The 20,079-nt window shown below is 45.3% G+C and overlaps 1 protein-coding gene across 9 annotated transcripts in view; it reads right to left on the bottom strand.

Moving 5' to 3' along the window:
• sptan1 (spectrin alpha, non-erythrocytic 1) overlaps positions 1 to 20,079 on the bottom strand; it is a 60,154-nt gene that overhangs the window by 11,509 nt on the left and 28,566 nt on the right. For 3 of the 9 annotated variants that reach the window (XM_034217902.1, XM_034217908.1, XM_034217905.1), the window contains 18 exons: positions 11,760 to 11,864; positions 11,637 to 11,672; positions 11,498 to 11,533; positions 11,004 to 11,051; positions 9,937 to 10,028; positions 9,186 to 9,330; positions 8,919 to 9,100; positions 5,729 to 5,828; positions 5,432 to 5,629; positions 5,206 to 5,352; positions 5,011 to 5,114; positions 4,324 to 4,486; positions 3,990 to 4,004; positions 2,869 to 3,000; positions 2,395 to 2,532; positions 2,209 to 2,313; positions 946 to 1,154; positions 59 to 179 (listed from right to left, as the gene is read on the bottom strand). In XM_034217902.1, the coding sequence (XP_034073793.1) occupies positions 59 to 179; positions 946 to 1,154; positions 2,209 to 2,313; positions 2,395 to 2,532; positions 2,869 to 3,000; positions 3,990 to 4,004; positions 4,324 to 4,486; positions 5,011 to 5,114; positions 5,206 to 5,352; positions 5,432 to 5,629; positions 5,729 to 5,828; positions 8,919 to 9,100; positions 9,186 to 9,330; positions 9,937 to 10,028; positions 11,004 to 11,051; positions 11,498 to 11,533; positions 11,637 to 11,672; positions 11,760 to 11,864 (2,076 nt within the window). The remainder of the gene's footprint in view (positions 1 to 58; positions 180 to 945; positions 1,155 to 2,208; positions 2,314 to 2,394; positions 2,533 to 2,868; positions 3,001 to 3,989; positions 4,005 to 4,323; positions 4,487 to 5,010; positions 5,115 to 5,205; positions 5,353 to 5,431; positions 5,630 to 5,728; positions 5,829 to 8,918; positions 9,101 to 9,185; positions 9,331 to 9,936; positions 10,029 to 11,003; positions 11,052 to 11,497; positions 11,534 to 11,636; positions 11,673 to 11,759; positions 11,865 to 20,079) is intronic. The other 6 variants (XM_034217903.1, XM_034217909.1, XM_034217904.1 and 3 more) reach the window with 4 other exon arrangements.

The following is a 20,079-nucleotide window of genomic DNA, read 5'->3' as shown; positions in this document are numbered from 1 at the left end:
ATAAATCACTGCATCAAGAATCCCCTGATCAGATTAGAATAAAAGATGAGCCTCTCACCTGGATGGCCGGCTCGTGGGCTCCCAGCTCCGCCTCCAGCCTCTTGTGTTTCTTCCTCAGATTCTGTACTCCTGTCAAATCACGTCCGTAGTCCTCCGAACTCACAAGCAACTTCTTCTCTCTGTTTGGGGTGGCGGAGGCAGAAATGTGTTCATTTAAGTTGAGGGCAGTTCTGCTCACTACAGACTTCCGTTATTTGGACCCATTTTAGGAAGACCCTCTGTCTTTCCTCTCCTGTCCTCGTCTGGAGTTATTTCTACTTAGAATGTTATGTTACTTGATAATAGTACTGGACAGCCCTTTTCATCACTTATAAACATCTTTAGGTTTAAGAAAATGTGTAAAGAAGGAATAATGAGAGCGTACGAAGACAACCTGATTCCCCAGACTGTTGTGTTGACTTTGATTCTCCCTGCTCCTTTCCACCATGGGCTACAGACACAGTGTCTACAGTGTACATGTTTTTATCTTTTTATAATAATTGCCATGAATGGAATACACAAATACATATAAAAAATATATAAATATTAATATGTCAGCGGTAACGTTAACAATGTTAACAATTCACCACCCTTATGAATCAAGATACATCGCAAGAGTCTACCTCTGCATGTCTATACTATAAACAATACGGTGAAGCCACAAGGAAAAATGACGCTGTCTCGATCACGTTAAACAAACGCAACAACAACCACACATGTTCTGATCAGAAGACAGATGTATTAAAGAGCATCAGTTGATATGGACACTCCAACAGTCGGCAGACCGAAGGTGGAGCTTATTTCTCAGGTCAGGGACAGATTTCAGATTCATAGGTTAGCCTCAGTGTGCTGTGAATAATCTGCCCTGATTCCCTCTCAGATATCTACACGATCCAACTCTCTTACTTGATCCAAGACTCTTCATCATCCAGGTCCCTGAAGAACTGGTGCAGGCGGTGGGACTCGTTGAGTTTGGCCCGGCGCCCTGCAGCCATGCTCTTGATCTTGGCGAAGCGGCCGTTGACGGCATCGCGCTTGTCCTTCACCTGGGAGGTGTCGAAGGCCTGGCTGCCCATCAGGCTGTCCGCCTGGCCGTTCAGATCCTTCAGACGATCCTGCAAGGGGGGAGGGGGGTTAGAGGCTTCCATTGTAACTCAGGGTGATAATGCATTGTCAGGATTTAGAATGGTGAGGAGTGTAAGACTGGTAAATGCTCTAAAACAAAGGTGCCAAATCTAGCCAGTCAATCATGTCATGTGGTCTGCGAGGACCCCCTGAAACAATGACAGGCTGACAGTAAGGGTCTGGGACAGGTGCTTTCAGAATCTCAAACTCTTTCAGACTATTCAAATAGTATCCCTGAATTCAGAGGAGAAATACTTGCATGCCTGATTTGTGTGATGTTAAAAACTAATTGTATTATTCACTTCAAAATGTTGATCTTTGAGATATGATGAGTGTTACTTCATTTCATAAATTCATGGGGTTTATGTTGTACTAACACGAAGAAACATACCGTTTGTTTTGTCTAAGTGCATGCATAATATATTGATGCACAACAATGCGTTTTTGTTACCAAACTCATTTCTTAAATATATTGTATAACATTGTTGAATATTTGTTTGCAATTATTTCTCTCGACTTCCACTTTCAGAGGTAGTGATTCATTCAGTTATTACTAAAACAAATATGATCCAACGCTGAGACAATTATTTTCCGGCAGTATACGCCGTGAAGTTGTTTGCGGAGGGCCGGCAGTAAACCCAAAGCAGAAGAAGAAGAAGAAGTGAGGTCAGCGGCTCATTTGCCTCACCCTCCCTCAGGGACTTATTCCGGTGTGAACGCGATCTGCTCTTTAGTTCTGAGTACTGGGAACTAACTGGTCACTAACTTAATGACCAGGCCCCGCTCCTAATGAAGTCTGAGGGGGTTTCCAGGTGCATGTCATAGCACGGATGGAGCTTCTTTTTTAAAACTAATCGACTAATGAAAAAAGACTTCATTATTCGACTATTAGGGGGCAGCCCTACATATATGTATACTGTCTTTATTTAGTCTTAAAGTTACAACTGCCACCTTGAGGGCAACCATAATGCTAATGTGGCCTGCGATGAAATTGTGTGTCTTGTGTGTTCCTCTAACACAGAGCCATGTTTTACAATGACTTACCTCATGTGCAGAGATATCAGCCTCCAGCAGCTGGTGCTTCTTCAGCAGGTTGTTGACTGAGGCCAGGTCTTTGCCATAGTCTTCAGAGGCGAGGAGAGCTTCCACCTGAGAACAACAGAGCAGACGGTTAGATCCTCTTCTGGTTATTGTCCAGCAGTCACTGCACCTGTACTGACTGCAGGTCACCTCAGAGAGCCAGAAGTCGAAGTCCTTGATGCCGGTGTTGAAGTTCTGCTGCTTGTTGGCCTCCTTCAGTTTCTGGCTCTTTTCCGCTGACTTGTTGACGAGGAACTGCCACTGCTCATCCAGAGCACTGAGGCGCGCCTGGGGAAGGAGCAAGTCATAGTGGACGTTCATTTCACTCCATTACATATTATGTTCTCATACAAGACATGTGGAGAGCGTCTTCTGCTCAGAGAAAGTCTCAGTTTTAAACATTCACTTGATACAGTTTGTTAAGAAACTCTTAATCATGCCAGGAAAAAATGATATATCATCAATAAATAAACAGCTTTCCACTTCAGCTAGAACTCTTTCTCAAGCTCTTACATGAGGATGCCTTTTTCTTCTAAATATGTGTAAATATTGTTCTGCTGCTACGTCACATTTCTGAATGGATAATAAGTATTAAAGTGAATGCTTCGGGTCATAGGACTGTACCTTGACTGCGTCCTCGCTGCCGGCGCAGGCTCCTCTCTGGATCAGGGTGTTTCCCGTGTCGATGACCCCGCGGATCCGGTCTGCGTTGGCGTGCAGCTCGGCCTCGAACGCCTGATGTTTCTGATGCTTACTCTGACAGCACACAGGCGGGGGGACACGGACACAGCATGAGAATCACAAAGTGGACAAGTTCCCATTTCATGGTGTAAATGTTTAGAAAGCTCCTCAAAATGAAATATACACGTAACACCTAGCATTGCTTTCATTCCTATAATCTGCGATGTTCCTATAAGTGATGAGCTACAGTCACTTTAACTAAGTGAAATGAATAAACCTTTATCTGAGGCTGACTTTACCTACAAGTTACATTGATGTTAATGTCAGTTTCATATCATTTATACAATTATGTTTGTAACAAAAAATGGAAGACTAGAGATTGAAAGACTACAGGGTAGAGTATATACAAATGAATTCAACACAGGACGCTATCTATCACAGACAATGTGTCGGACATCGACGGACACACAGGACAAACAGCGGAAGAACAACATCTGCAACAAATAAACTACCAGAGGAAGAGTCACTTCAAAGTTGCTTCATTCTTGTATCTTTCCACATTTCCCTTACCTTCTCCACTTCAATACACTAGCTACTGTCTTTAAAAGTCACTAACACATCCAACAGCTTTTTCAAATGTGATTTGGTCAGCTTGACCCGAGTTTCCTTCTCCCAGCCTGCTGGGCTGTTGTTCCAGAAAGACTATTTGAAGGTCTAATTGGATCATTATGACTGTGGAACAAACATCTGAAGCAAGTTTAAAGATAACCCCCTCTCAAGAATAGAACATTAAGATGGAAGCCACAACCAGCAACTAATAGCTTTTGATGGCAAATCAAACCTAGGATAAAATACAAAATGAACACAGAATGAAGCCTTTTTTAAATTAACAAAATTAAAAACTAGCTGGAAAAGAAGCTGGCACTGAACGGTGCCGATGAGGGACAAACTGAAGATGGACGGAGTGCTTGTTCTACTTTGTGTCTACACACACACACAGCAAAGACGTGGACACATGACAACCTGCATGGTTGTTAGTCAGCTGACACACTACTCAAACTTACCAGCAGCTTGGACAGCTATAAAAAAACAAGACAGTGGGAGAGAAATTCAGTCTCACTTCAGACAGGACACAGGGAGGGATTTGACACGGTTAAAGAGTATCGTCAATAAAACAAGACAAAATTGATTAGCAATTTTAATTTAGGGAAAGACACTGGTCTCAATGACAATCAGTTACTATCTGTGGAAATAAATCCTATCTATAAAAATAGATTTAATTGTATGTGCTATCTTTATAAATTCATCTGTGGAGTTACTCTTAAGGGAAACAGTGCAGATCAGCAGTGTGCTGAGATCTCCTGGGAACAGGGCCTGTGCTGGCAGAAGGGAGTGTACCTGGATGTTGGTGGGGTCTTTGTAGGATTCGTCTGTTGCAGTTTGCAGCTTCTCGCTGATCCAAGCCTCGATCTCATCCACGTCCCGGCTGAACTGCTGCAGGGTCTGCGACTCACCCAGCTTGGAACGCTTTTCGATCATCTGAGCCTTCAGCCGGCGCCACCTTCAAATGTAAAAAACACAGGCAAGTTAAACAGATGCCCATATTTATCAGAAGGAAGATATGGTCTATACTTGAATAGGAGAGGAAAAAGATCTTTTCTCTTTCCTTTTAGACATAACAAAATAGTAATGAAATGTGATGAACTTGCAGACATCTTTGTACATCCCCTGCTGTTGTAGTAGTTATAGTGTGTATGGGCTTTGGTCGTATTTCTGTCAAATCTAGCAGGAAAAAGTGTGTGTTTGTGTCAGAACCATAGACTTCACATTAGGTCCGATTTTATCTTTGTATAAAAGATGTCTATAAATGAAATGCCAGCTTATTTAAAAAGCAGACTTATTTTGATCTGGATCTGATGAACCTGCATTACTGATCTCTATGTCAGTGTTAGATATAGTAAGCATGTAGGATTTAGGAAATGAGCTTTTGACACATTCATGTCAAATTGAAGTGAAGATGATACTCAGTCCTGTTTGGATTTGAGGAGGGTGAAGACAAACAGGTTGTAACAGAGCGTTCCCTACCTGTCCAGGACCTCATTTCGGCGGTTAAAGATCTCAGGTTTGGCGTAATGGTCGGCTCCGACCAGCTGGTCAGCAAAGGACTGCAGAGCAGCGATCTTCTCCTCCTGTACAGCAGGGCAACATTTAGAGTGTTTATAGAATACAACTACCGATTGATTCCAACAACTTTCACCGAGCGGTAAAACTTATATTGACCTGCACGTTGATGGCCTTGTCAAAGTCTTCATGTTTCTTGATGAGGGCTTCCACACTGTCCAGGGAGTCACCCTTGTCATCACTAGCAAGGAAAGCTTCCCGAGCGGCCATCCAGTTCTCAGCCTGCTCACAGTCCCTGTTGAAGAGCTGCAGAGGAACAACAGTCAGTCAGAGGGACAAACACACACCACTTTCCGACTGCTCCTCATGCCTCAGCACACAGTACCTGCAGTTCCAGGCACTGGTCCAACATCATGCGGCGCTGCACCCAGGCCTTCTCCAGGTCAGCACGCTCATGGTCCAGAGCTTCTAGTTTCTGCTGGATCTCAGGACTGGCATAGTGGCCGCGCACCAGCAACTGCTGACCAAACTGTTCAAAGGCTTGGAAGGTTCCAGCACGAGCATCGATCTCTGTGCGGTGTTCCTGGAAAATGGAAAGGAAAGATTGATGGGCGGTGTTAGATGGCTTAAAAACGGCGTCGTCTGCAATGAAGAGCATTAACAGAGGGAAGGGATTCAATACCTGGTGTCTCTCCAGAAGGGCCTCAGCTCCGGTTACATCTTTGGCCAGCTCCTCTGAGGACACCAGCCCCCGAATGCCATTAATCCAGGACATCAGATCTCTGTGCACATCAACAATTAGAGCTATAAACACTACACACAATCTCTACATCTCTTCAATGTAGATCTATCTGCAAGATACTGCATTATTTACAATCCATTTATTCGGCCCCAAACGCGCCTGTCTTTTTCACAACCCAGTTGAGATTTGACAACAAAAGCATCGACACAGCGTCAGCCTTGGTGTTTTCATCACAACATATGAATTTGACAGCTACAGTCGCTTCATAGAATAATAACAATAATAATAGATAACATTTGTATAGCGCCTTTCAAGGGACCCAAGGCTGCTTTACACAGTGAACAAACAAACAAACAAACAAACAAACAAAAGGGGCAAATAATAAAGTTTAAAAAATAAATCAGGAGTGGAAGCAGGGGGACTGTGATGGGTTAGGGGTCAAAGGCCATGGTGAACAGGTGAGTTTTGAATGATGACTTGAAGATGTCCAGGGAAGCAGCATTGTGGATCTCTAAAGGAAGTGCATTCCAGAGGGTGGGGGCCGCAACACTGAACGCCCTGTCACCAACAGTTCGGAGGCGAGAGCGGAGAATGGAGAGCAGGCCCGTGTCTGAGGACCGCAGACTCCGAGAAGGGGTGTCGGGATGGAGGAGGTCCGATAAGTACTGGGGGGCGAGGGCATGGAGAGACTTGTAAGTGAGGAGGAGTGTTTTGTACTGAATCCAGGACTTGACCGGCAGCCAGTGGAGGTGGATGAGGGTGGGCGTGATGTGTTGCCAGGGCTTGGTGCGGGTGAGAAGCCTGGCGGCAGAGTTCTGGACGTATTGGAGCTTTGCTGGGAACCCTGGACAGGACTCCATTGCAATAGTCGAGGCGGGAGGTGATGAAAGCGTGTATTATATGGAAGTTAAGATTCACCGTTTCGCACCGGCATAAACGTTCAAGATGCGAGTGCACCGGTTGAGAGAGTGCACATCGGCTACAGTTTGGGTTGAACTCGCGATGCATCGATTGTAGCGTCTTTGCATCGGTAAAAAACGAGGTAACACTTTATTTTGATAGTCCATAGTTAACACTCTACAAGTCATCAGTTGACATTCAACAACACTGTTTCAACAGACAAGTAACATGCATGTAACTAACTGCCAGTAGAATATAAGGTACATCTCAAGTGATCTATAGATTTGACAAAAAGTGTCTGTTGACTGTCAACATGTTTTTTGCAACAGCTTATTAACCGATATTCAACCTTACTATCTGTAGATTGTGAGTTCTTGTGAAAAACCTTTTGTTCTCAAGTGAATGCATTAGGCTTCTGTGTTTATCTTATATATTAGTCAAATAAAACAGGAACAGGTGTTTCTATCTCAAACATGACATACATATTGAATAAATACAGTTTGTGATCAGTTGTGCCAAACATTTAGCTTTTGTCTGTTGCATATCATTAGTGGATGAATGTGTTCTGTTAGGGTTATAGACTTTCTACTGTTCTCAACTGTGTTTCACTTTAATTGGATAGTCCTAACACATGCCTACAAACGCTTAGTGGAGAACCTACTAAAAGTATACTGATAGTCAACTCTAGATTAGTTGACGATCAACAGATAGTCAACTAAACTCTAAAGTTGCTCATCTGTTGATCATCAACTAATGCTTAATGTAATCTTTAGTGGACATCTTGACTCAACAGATTATCAACAGATAGTCGACATGACCCTGTTGACTTTCAACTGACAGATTGATTTTGAGTAGTTGATTGTCAATTTTGAAGATGTTGACACAATATACAGATAGTAAGGTTGAATATTGGTTGATACGCTGTTGACATGCTACTAAATGTCAACTGATGACTTATAGAGTGTTAAATATGGACTATCAAAATAAAGTGTTACCAAAAACGATTCATTCATATAATATCCTCTCATCTTGTCAGCACTCAGCAGAGACGATCTTTGATCTTTGCTTCGCACTACGGAGGCCGAGAGTCTCAGTTATCAACACACATGGAAGTCGAGGAGAAAGAGAAACACAGCGCACAGAAAAATACCTACAAATCAAACGTTTGGCAACACTTCGGATTGTTCAAGAAAGACGGACAACTTGAAAAATCGCTCGCAAATTGTAAACGATGCCGAGCCGCTTTAAAGTACACAAGTAGTACGAGGAACTTAGCGACGCACATAAAGAGGCGACATGGGGTCTGCGGCTGAAAAGAGAAACCTGAAAGTTAGACATATGAGTTAAATCACTCAGTGAGGTGTTCTGTCAGAGAGAGTGGTGTTTAGTTTACAGCAGCCTGTGACGGCCAATAATAATTTAAATGTCTTTCTTACTGTAAGCAGTTATGAAATACCTGTTTGTGAAAGGTTATTTGTATTCTTTATTGTTCATATAGAAACCACTGCTTTCTGCTCACTGGTGAGTCTGTCAGCCTATGAATTAGTGTTAAGCACATCAGGCTGGCAGCTGTATGGGCATTGCACTATGGTAGCTGTTATTTGCGCATTGTTAATCATGAGCAATGCATCCTTACATTGTTTAACTGTGAGGTGTTATACAATATGTGAAGCACTTTTTTGTTAATTTATGATTATGCTGCATATGAGGAATAAAACAAAATCCTCTGTCGTAGCAAATTGAATTGTATCATAATTTAGCATTGTGTTGAATCGTATCGAACTGTATCGCAACAGGGGTGAATCGTATCGCATCGGCCTCAGTGATGGAGATGCACATCCCAAGTGTATTAGCGTGTAGAAAGTCGATTTGGCTTTCTACCACCTCAGATTAGTGTCGTTTTCAAAGTAGATTGATGAAAACGGCACCTTTCTAATATGAAAGAAGATCACAGTTATGCATAGCGGAGTAAATGTTAATTAAACTTGTATGTTAATTTTCACCAAGGATTTAGGAATAATAAACTAGAAACTAAAAGCTCATTTTTTGGTTTGTGTATATGTACTGTGTTACTTTCAAACACGTCAGAGGATAACAAATATTCCTCTTGTTAATTTGGGGATGGCACTTCCTCTTTATACGTCCAGTGCTAGGTTGATGTGAAAGTGGGCGTGGTTAAATCTCAACTGGGTTGGAGAAGGATAGACAGAACCAGCTGCTCTCTCCTCACCTGAAGTCGGACAGGAAGCGCTGCAGGTCGTGGGAGTTGCCCAGCTTGTCTTTGCGCTGGTCAGCTCTGCCCACCAGGCTGCTCCATGCGGTGTTCAGCTCCGTGCATTTCTCCTGGATGTCGTCCACGGCCTCAGGGTGGGACTGGATCAGACGCTCAGCTGTCTCCCCGAGAGAGTTCACCTGAGCAGGGGAGGAGGGACATGAGTGAAGCCTCCAGGGAAACATTACTGTTTGTAGATAAGCTACATTTAAATGACAATCAGACCTTATCTCCCAGAGCTGCCAGGTCCCTCTCAAAGCCTTCGTGTTTGCGCTGCAGAGCTTGCACACTGGCCAGGTCATGGCCGTAGTTGTCTGTGTTGAGAGCCTGGTTCTTCTCCTCGATCCACTCTTTAGTTTCATCAGCATCCCTGAGGAGCCACAAACAGACACACTGTTCAAAGGGAAACTGTGTGAGCTCAAACATCTGGGGCAGGCTATGGGATGTTGAGGGGGATCGCAAATACCCAATGTGTCTGCCAATAGTAAGCTTTGTTTCTACTAATTCATTTAAATAATGATATTATCATGAAAAAACGAAATCAAATCCTCTTTATTGTCACACACACACAGTGCACCGCACACACAGTGAAATGTGGTCTTATAATCCAAATCCCTACAAACAGAGCGACAGCATCCCAAATAGTCAGTAGTAGCGGTATTACATTCATATTTGATATATTTGGCGCTGTTGGTTTTACGTCAACAGTTGAAAAAGCTTTGTTTTTAACATTGTAAGGAAATACAGACCTACTGTAACTGGTAGAAATGTTTTTAAAACCTTTTCTGTCAGTTAATGTGTATCATGAGCCAAGGGGAAAACTGAATTGTGAACATTTTGTTTTCTTTGCAGTGAAAATGAACACAGACAGAAAGAGGGGTTGTATGGCTCTGGGAACTATCAAAGACAAAGTGAGGTGAAAAGAAAGTGCAGCTTCCAGAGAGCTTCAGCTGATGTCACAGTGTTGCGTTTGTACCTGTGGAAGCGCTGCACCTCGTGGGCACTGCCCAGCATGTTGCTCCTTTCTTCAGCCAGCTGCTGCAGGGACCGCCAGCGATTGTTCAGCTCCTACAAATAAAGTAATCTCAATGAAGCAGCACTCTCCTCTCTTCAGCGCATGCTCAGCCCTCCTGCAGATGCTTTCTTCTGATATTTGTCTTCAAATGGGTTGATTTGCAGTACGAAAACATAACATACCCTCACTTACAGAGGGAAACATTGAGTGATAAGACATTGGCAATAAAGAGCATCATCAGAGAAACTTGGAGATCATGATTTAATGGAGGTGAAACTTCCGTCTATCTGGAACACACTCCCAGAAACCTGCAGGTCCGCTGCAACTCAAACTACTTTTAAATCCAGGCTGAAGACTTTTAGTTTTTCAGCTGCTTTTAATTGAACTATTCATATCTTCCACTGCTCTGTAACTTTGATCCAGGCCCGTGTTATTCTATATTAGTATATTTTTAATAAATGTCTTCAAATGCCATTTTATAATGTGTTTCCGCTGCACTATTTGTTAATGCTCTTAATCTTTTGAATAAAGCACTTTGAATGGCCTTGTGTTGAAAGGTGCTATATGAATAAAGCTGCCTTGCCTTGCCTATGCTTCAGTATGTGTGCAATGTGGTTTAGAAGTGTGTTGATGTGCCTAGTGTCTGCTGGGCAGGCAGGGATGGACTAACGGGCACATGGAGGATTGGTTTGAAGCGTACATGACTGCAGTGTATTTAACATGCATACATGACGACAAAGAAAAGTACAAAAAGACTGTATCTACAAACGATGCTAAAGACATCAAACTTAGCATGCCAACATTCCGTCACGACAGGCAACATGGTTGATAACAGGGTGAACACATGGCATGGGAAACAGGATGCACACAAACACAAATGGTGTCAGTTCCAGAGAACAGGAAGAGACACATCATGTGACACTTAAAGGACACATGAAGATGGGTTAGTTCACTGATCACGATGCAGGACAGGAGAGCTAAGGGAGGGAGGATTCACGATGAGGTCGGGGTGGACTAGTTAATCTTACCTTGATAGTATTAAAGTTAGCCGTTGTTTGAACAGCCACGCGTATATTCTATATTCGAAGGTAGATAAACATGGGAGAAGGAAGAGGGAAAGGAAGAGGTCAAGAGACTGATGGAAACATCGAGGTCTTTCCTCTCCAAAGAGCAACCAAGACCAATCAGGACATACTCACACACTGAATTATGAATAATCACACTGAATACACAAATATGACATATGACAACATCATTTAAATTACGACAAAAACGTAGTAGTTCCAAGGCTTTTCGGTTGTCTCATTGATGTTTCATCATATTCCATGAGGACAAATGTCTCTAGGCATGATCTCAGTGATCCCAGACACTCCAGGACCATCAACCCAATGCTGAACACTCATGCGCAGTTTCAGCATCAGATCAAGATTGACAGGCTGTCAAATCTTTGCAGTTGATGCTTTTCACCTAAAAAGACATAAAACAAGTGAATTTCTGGAGACTCATTTAACACCAAGCTTACCTTCCATGGAGATGCAGTCTTGGAATCAGCTTCATCCTGTTCAAGAAAAAGCTTCTTTTATTTCCATAGTCATGCCTTATTTTTGTATGTGATATTTAAAAGGTGTGTTTACAAGCAAACCCAGAGAAATGATACCAACCTTGCCGGGAGCAGAACCGAGCATCTCTTGCTGCTGCTTTATATGGAAAAACATGATCTCAGTTTAATTACAGGTAAAACATAGAAGATAGCTCATGAAGTTATCAGTGGAAGCAGAACTGACCTGAGCCTGGACCATAGGGGCCTCCTCCGCCATGAGGCCTTCAGACTCCAGCTCAGACGCCACTTTGTTGATGTCCCTCAGCCGAGACTCGTTGGCCTTCAGGTCCTGGAACCAACAAAAGAGCATCATCATACATTTCTTGTGAGACAGAAACAATCAGAAAATCTAATGTAAGATGAAGAATGAATAAATACTAGTTCAGATGTTTTTACTGAGAGTCTGTAGGGAGTGATAGAGAATGTTCTAAATGGCCCTGTAGTTTTAGTTCTAGTCATATAAGCTTTTGCCTCCCCCCCATGGGCGTAGGAAGCATCCTCTATGTGGGTGGGACAATTTGACAGGGGGTGTGGGCAGGGGTGGACCTCACCTCCTCTAGACTCTAGAGGGGTCCGGGGGCAAGCTCCCGGGAAGATTTTATTTTAAATGTTGAAGTTAAATGCATCAATCTGGTGCACTTTGAGAGCAACATGAGGGACTAAATCTATGGATAGCCTACATCTCTCAACACACCCATGTGAAACAGTACTTTAAACAGACTATTTTACAAATCACTCCCCTTTTAAACTGTATTTTTGTGTTACTGTCCTGAGTATGAGTTGGAATTATTTCATACCTGTTATTCTCTTGTTTTTTATAACTATAATGATCATATAAAGGTGTGCCTTGGAAATACTTATTTACATAAATGATTACCAAACCGTTTGAGACCCACTACTTAGACTAAAGTGAACTATCTAAACCCTCAGAGAGTCCTTCACCTCCCTGAGCTGTAGTTATCAGCCTTTCAGTCTGACAGGAGAGGACTCTCCCTCCACCTCTTTAATAACACCGCCTTATATCCGGGTGCTAGTGGAGCACGCTCGTGAACTGTTAGCGCCGGAGCCTCGCAGCGGGGAAACTGTGGCGCGCATCATTTTACAACTAAAGACACAGCTACACAAAACACGCAGCATGTGTACGCCTCATGTGCACGGCTCTGAGAATCTGCCTTGGTACAAAGTAGCAGTGAAAACATGGTACGGAGTTTCATTGATTTGGGCATTCTCTCAATAAGCAAGTGGAATGGATTTGATAGTGAAGCACTGACACAGCGCTCTACAAAGAGCGGCGAGTGGATAGACCGATTCACGGACTTTCCACATAGTAAAAGTGGGGGGGGTCTAAACTAATTGTTTTAAAAGGTGGGGGGGACTTGTCCCACCCTCATATAATAGCCATGCTTCCCCCACTACCCTGTCTCCTGCAGGCAAACGGCCTTGGAGCTTTAACATTCTTTCCCCACAGCTGTTTATTGGAATGACCCTTATAGTTGATTTGGCTTCATTCAGCGTACCACAAATATTCATAAACAATCTCTTCTTCAGATAATAACGGGACAAAGCTGATGCACAGTGTCAGAGAGCACTAAGGAAGACCGGAGTCCATCTTATCAGGTGAAAACTCCCTGGAGCCAATCCCTCCCAGCTAGGATGTTATCAAATGTTGGTTATTCTCTTAGAACTATCTAACTACTTGGGAGCGGGTGAGAGAACTATCTAACTACTTGGGAGCGGGTGAGAGAGCTATCTAACTACTTGGGAGCGGGTGAGAGAACTATCTAACTACTTGGGAGCGGGTGAGAGAACTATCTAACTACTTGGGAGCGGGTGAGAGAACTATCTAACTACTTGGGAGCGGGTGAGAGAACTATCTAACTACTTGGGAGCGGGTGAGAGAACTATCTAACTACTTGGGACCGGGTGAGAGAGCTATCTAACTACTTGGGACCGGGTGAGAGAACTATCTAACTACTTGGGACCGGGTGAGAGAACTATCTAACTACTTGGGACCGGGTGAGAGAACTATCTAACTACTTGGGAGTGGGTGAGAGAGCTATCTAACTACTTGGGACCGGGTGAGAGAGCTATCTAACTACTTGGGACCGGGTGAGAGAACTATCTAACTACTTGGGAGCGGGTGAGAGAACTATCTAACTACGTGGGAGCGGGTGAGAGAACTATCTAACTACTTGGGACCGGGTGAGAGAGCTATCTAACTACTTGGGACCGGGTGAGAGAACTATCTAACGACTTGGGACCGGGTGAGAGAACTATCTAACTACTTGGGACCGGGTGAGAGAACTATCTAACTACTTGGGAGCGGGTGAGAGAGCTATCTAACTACTTGGGACCGGGTGAGAGAGCTATCTAACTACTTGGGACCGGGTGAGAGAACTATCTAACTACTTGGGAGCGGGTGAGAGAGCTATCTAACTACTTGGGACCGGGTGAGAGAGCTATCTAACTACTTGGGACCGGGTGAGAGAACTATCTAACTACTTGGGAGCGGGTGAGAGAACTATCTAACTACTTGGGAGCGGGTGAGAGAACTATCTAACTACTTGGGACCGGGTGAGAGAGCTATCTAACTACTTGGGACCGGGTGAGAGAACTATCTAACTACTTGGGACCGGGTGAGAGAACTATCTAACTACTTGGGACCGGGTGAGAGAACTATCTAACTACTTGGGAGCGGGTGAGAGAGCTATCTAACTACTTGGGACCGGGTGAGAGAGCTATCTAACTACTTGGACCGGGTGAGAGAACTATCTAACTACTTGGGAGCGGGTGAGAGAACTATCTAACTACTTGGGACCGGGTGAGAGAACTATCTAACTACTTGGGACCGGGTGAGAGAGCTATCTAACTACTTGGGACCGGGTGAGAGAACTATCTAACTACTTGGGACCGGGTGAGAGAGCTATCTAACTACTTGGGACCGGGTGAGAGAACTATCTAACTACTTGGGAGCGGGTGAGAGAACTATCTAACTACTTGGGACCGGGTGAGAGAACTATCTAACTACTTGGGACCGGGTGAGAGAGCTATCTAACTACTTGGGACCGGGTGAGAGAGACTATCTAACTACTTGGGACCGGGTGAGAGAGCTATCTAACTACTTGGGACCGGGTGAGAGAACTATCTAACTACTTGGGACCGGGTTGAGAGAACTATCTAACTACTTGGGACCGGGTGAGAGAGCTATCTAACTACTTGGGACGGGTGAGAGAACTATCTAACTACTTGGGACCGGGTGAGAGAGCTATCTAACTACTTGGGACCGGGTGAGAGAACTATCTAACTACTTGGGGAGCGGGTGAGAGAACTATCTAACTACTTGGGACCGGGTGAGAGAACTATCTAACTACTTGGGACCGGGTTGAGAGAACTATCTAACTACTTGGGACCGGGGTGAGAGAGCTATCTAACTACTTGGGACCGGGTGAGAGAACTATCTAACTACTTGGGACCGGGTGAGAGAACTATCTAACTACTTGGGACCGGGTGAGGGAACTATCTAACTACTTGGGACCGGGTGAGAGAACTATCTAACTACTTGGGACCGGGTGAGAGAACTATCTAACTACTTGGGACCGGGTGAGAGAGCCATCTAACTACTTGGGACCGGGTGAGAGAGCTATCTAACTACTTGGGACCGGGTGAAAGAACTATCTAACTACTTGGGACCGGGTGAGAGAACTATCTAACTACTTGGGACCGGGTGAGAGAACTATCTAACTACTTGGGACCGGGTGAGAGAACTATCTAACTACTTGGGACCGGGTGAGAGAACTATCTAACTACTTGGGACCGGGGTGAGAGAGCTATCTAACTACTTGGGACCGGGTGAGAGAACTATCTAACTACTTGGGACCGGGTGAGGAGAACTATTTAACTACTTGGGACCGGGTGAGAGAACTATCTAACTACTTGGGACCAGGGTGAGAGAACTATCTAACTACTTGGGACCAGGGTGAGAGAGCTATCTAACTACTTGGGACCGGGTGAGAGAGCTATCTAACTACTTGGGACCGGGTGAGAGAGCTATCTAACTACTTGGGACCGGGTGAGAGAACTATCTAACTACTTGGGACCGGGTGAGAGAGCTATCTAACTACTTTGGACCGGGTGAGAGAACTATCTAACTACTTGGGACCGGGTGAGAGAGCTATCTAACTACTTGGGACCGGGTGAGAGAGCTATCTAACTACTTGGGACCGGGTGAGAGAGCTATCTAACTACTTTGGGACCGGGTGAGAGAACTATCTAACTACTTGGGACCTGGGTGAGAGAGCTATCTAACTACTTGGGACCGGGTGAGAGAACTATCTAACTACTTGGGAGCGGGTGAGAGAACTATCTAACTACTTGGGACCCGGGTGAGAGAGCTATCTAACTACTTGGGACCGGGTGAGAGAACTATCTAACTACTTGGGACCGGGTGAGAGAACTATCTAACTACTTGGGACCGGGTGAGAGAACTATCTAACTACTTGGGAGCGGGTGAGAGAGCTATCTAACTACTTGGGACCGGGTGAGAGAGCTATCTAACTACTTGGGACCGGTGAGAGAACTATCTAACTACTTGGGAGCGGGTGAGAGAACTATCTAACTACTTGGGACCGGGTGAGAGAACTATCTAACTACTTGGGACCCGGGTGAGAGAGCTATCTAACTACTTGGACCGGGTGAGAGAACTATCTAACTACTTGGGACCGGGTGAGAGAGCTATCTAACTACTTGGGACCGGGTGAGAGAACTATCTAACTACTTGGGAGCGGGTGAGAGAACTATCTAACTACTTGGGACCGGGTGAGAGAACTATCTAACTACTTGGGACCGGGTGAGAGAGCTATCTAACTACTTGGGACCGGGTGAGAGAACTATCTAACTACTTGGGACCGGGTGAGAGAGCTATCTAACTACTTGGGACCGGGTGAGAGAACTATCTAACTACTTGGGACCGGGTGAGAGAACTATCTAACTACTTGGGACCGGGTGAGAGAGCTATCTAACTACTTGGGACCGGGTGAGAGAACTATCTAACTACTTGGGACCGGGTGAGAGAGCTATCTAACTACTTGGGACCGGGTGAGAGAACTATCTAACTACTTGGGAGCGGGTGAGAGAACTATCTAACTATACTTGGGACCGGGTGAGAGAACTATCTAACTACTTGGGAACCGGGTGAGAGAACTATCTAACTACTTGGGACCGGGTGAGAGAGCTATCTAACTACTTGGGACCGGGTGAGAGAAGCTATCTAACTACTTGGGACCGGGTGAGAGAACTATCTAACTACTTGGGACCGGGTGAGAGAACTATCTAACTACTTGGGACCGGGTGAGAGAACTATCTAAACTACTTGGGACCGGGTGAGAGAACTATCTAACTACTTGGGACCGGGTGAGAGAAGCTATCTAACTACTTGGGACCGGGTGAGAGAGCTATCTAACTACTTGGGACCGGGTGAGAGAAGCTATCTAACTACTTGGGACCGGGTGAGAGAACTATCTAACTACTTGGGACCGGGGTGAGAGAAACTATCTAACTACTTGGGACCGGGTGAGAGAACTATCTAACTACTTGGGACCGGGGTGAGAGAACTATCTAACTACTTGGGACCGGGTGAGAGAACTATCTAACTACTTGGGACCGGGTGAGAGAGCTATCTAACTACTTGGGACCGGGTGAGAGAACTATCTAACTACTTGGGACCGGGTGAGAGAACTATTTAACTACTTGGGACCGGGTGAGAGAACTATCTAACTACTTGGGACCGGGTGAGAGAACTATCTAACTACTTGGGACCGGGTGAGAGAACTATCTAACTACTTGGGACCGGGTGAGAGAGCTATCTAACTACTTGGGACCGGGTGAGAGAGCTATCTAACTACTTGGGACCGGGTGAGAGAACTATCTAACTACTTGGGACCGGGTGAGAGAGCTATCTAACTACTTTGGACCGGGTGAGAGAACTATCTAACTACTTGGGACCCGGGTGAGAGAGCTATCTAACTACTTGGGACCGGGTGAGAGAGCTATCTAACTACTTGGGACCGGGTGGAGAGAGCTATCTAACTACTTTGGACCGGGTGAGAGAACTATCTAACTACTTGGGACCGGGTGAGAGAACTATCTAACTACTTGGGACCGGGGTGAGAGAACTATCTAACTACTTGGGACCAGGGTGAGAGAACTATCTAACTACTTGGGACCGGGTGAGAGAGCTATCTAACTACTTGGGACCGGGTGAGAGAACTATCTAACTACTTGGGACCGGGTGAGAGAGCTATCTAACTACTTGGGACCGGGTGAGAGAACTATCTAACTACTTGGGACCGGGTGAGAGAACTATCTAACTACTTGGGACCGGGTGAGAGAGCTATCTAACTACTTGGGACCGGGTGAGAGAGCTATCTAACTACTTGGAACCGGGTGAGAGAACTATCTAACTACTTGGGACCGGGTGAGAGAACTATCTAACTACTTGGGACCGGGTGAGAGAACTATCTAACTACTTGGGACCGGGTGAGAGAGCTATCTAACTACTTGGGACCGGGTGAGAGAACTATCTAACTACTTGGGACCGGGTGAGAGAACTATCTAACTACTTGGGACCGGGTGAGAGAACTATCTAACTACTTGGGACCGGGTGAGAGAGAGCTATCTAACTACTTGGGACCGGGTGAGAGAACTTATCTAACTACTTGGGACCGGGTGAGAGAGCTATCTAACTACTTGGGACCGGGTGAGAGAACTATCTAACTACTTGGGACCGGGTGAGAGAACTATCTAACTACTTGGGACCGGGTGAGAGACTATCCTACCTACTTGGGGACCGGGTGAGAGAGCTATCTAACTACTTGGGACCGGGTGAGAGAGCTATCTAACTACTTGGGACCGGGTGAGAGAACTATCTAACCTTGGGACCGGGTGAGAGAACTATCTAACCACTTGGGACCGGGTGAGAGAACTATCTAACTACTTGGGACCGGGTGAGAGAACTATCTAACTACTTGGGACCGGGTGAGAGAGCTATCTAACTACTTGGGACCGGGGTGAGAGAGCTATCTAACTACTTGGGACCGGGTGAGAGAGCTATCTAACTACTTGGGACCGGGTGAGAGAGCTATCTAACTACTTGGGACCGGTGAGAGAACTATCTAACTACTTGGGACCGGGGTGAGAGAACTATCTAACTACTTGGGACCGGGTGAGAGAACTATCTAACTACTTGGGACCGGGTGAAAGAACTATCTAACTACTTGGGACCGGGTGAGAGAACTATCTAACTACTTGGGACCGGTGAGAGAACTATCTAACTACTTGGGACCGGGTGAGAGAGCTATCTAAATACTTGGGACCGGGTGAGAGAACTATCTAACTACTTGGGACCGGGTGAGAGAACTATCTAACTACTTGGGACCGGGTGAGAGAACTATCTAACTACTTGGGACCGGGTGAGAGAGCTATCTAACTACTTGGGGACCGGGTGAGAGAGCTATCTAACTACTTGGGACCGGGGTGAGAGAGCTATCTAACTACTTGGGAACCGGGTGAGAGAACTATCTAACTACTTGGGAGCGGGTGAGAGAGCTATCTAACTACTTGGGACCGGGGTGAGAGAGCTATCTACTACTTGGGACCGGGTGAGAGAGCTATCTAACTACTTGGGACCGGGTGAGAGAACTATCTAACTACTTGGGACCGGGTGAGAGAGCTATCTAACTACTTGGGACCGGGTGAGAGAACTATCTAACTACTTGGGACCGGGTGAGAGAGCTATCTAACTACTTGGGACCGGGTGAGAGAACTATCTAACTACTTGGGACCGGGTGAGAGAACTATCTAACTACTTGGGACCGGGTGAGAGAACTATCTAACTACTTGGGACCGGGTGAGAGAACTATCTAACTACTTGGGACCGGGTGAGAGAACTATCTAACTACTTGGGACCGGGTGAAAGAACTATCTAACTACTTGGGACCGGGTGAGAGAACTATCTAACTACTTGGGACCGGGTGAGAGAGCTATCTAACTACTTGGGACCGGGTGAGAGAACTATCTAACTACTTGGGACCGGGTGAGAGAACTATCTAACTACTTGGGACCGGGTGAGAGAGCTATCTAACTACTTGGGACCGGGTGAGAGAGCTATCTAACTACTTGGGACCGGGTGAGAGAACTATCTAACTACTTGGGACCGGGTGAGAGAACTATCTAACTACTTGGGACCGGGTGAGAGAGCTATCTAACTACTTGGGACCGGGTGAGAGAACTATCTAACTACTTGGGAGCGGGTGAGAGAGCTATCTAACTACTTGGGACCGGGTGAGAGAACTATCTAACTACTTGGGACCGGGTGAGAGAACTATCTAACTACTTGGGAGCGGGTGAGAGAACTATCTAACTACTTGGGACCGGGTGAGAGAGCTATCTAACTACTTGGGACCGGGTGAGAGAACTATCTAACTACTTGGGACCGGGTGAGAGAGCTA

Source organism: Gymnodraco acuticeps, unplaced genomic scaffold (assembly GCF_902827175.1).
Source record: "Gymnodraco acuticeps unplaced genomic scaffold, fGymAcu1.1, whole genome shotgun sequence".
NCBI classification, from domain to species: Eukaryota; Metazoa; Chordata; class Actinopteri; order Perciformes; family Bathydraconidae; genus Gymnodraco; species Gymnodraco acuticeps.
The sequence above is the reverse complement of the archived record's forward strand: the minus strand, read 5'-3'. Positions and strand labels throughout refer to the sequence as shown.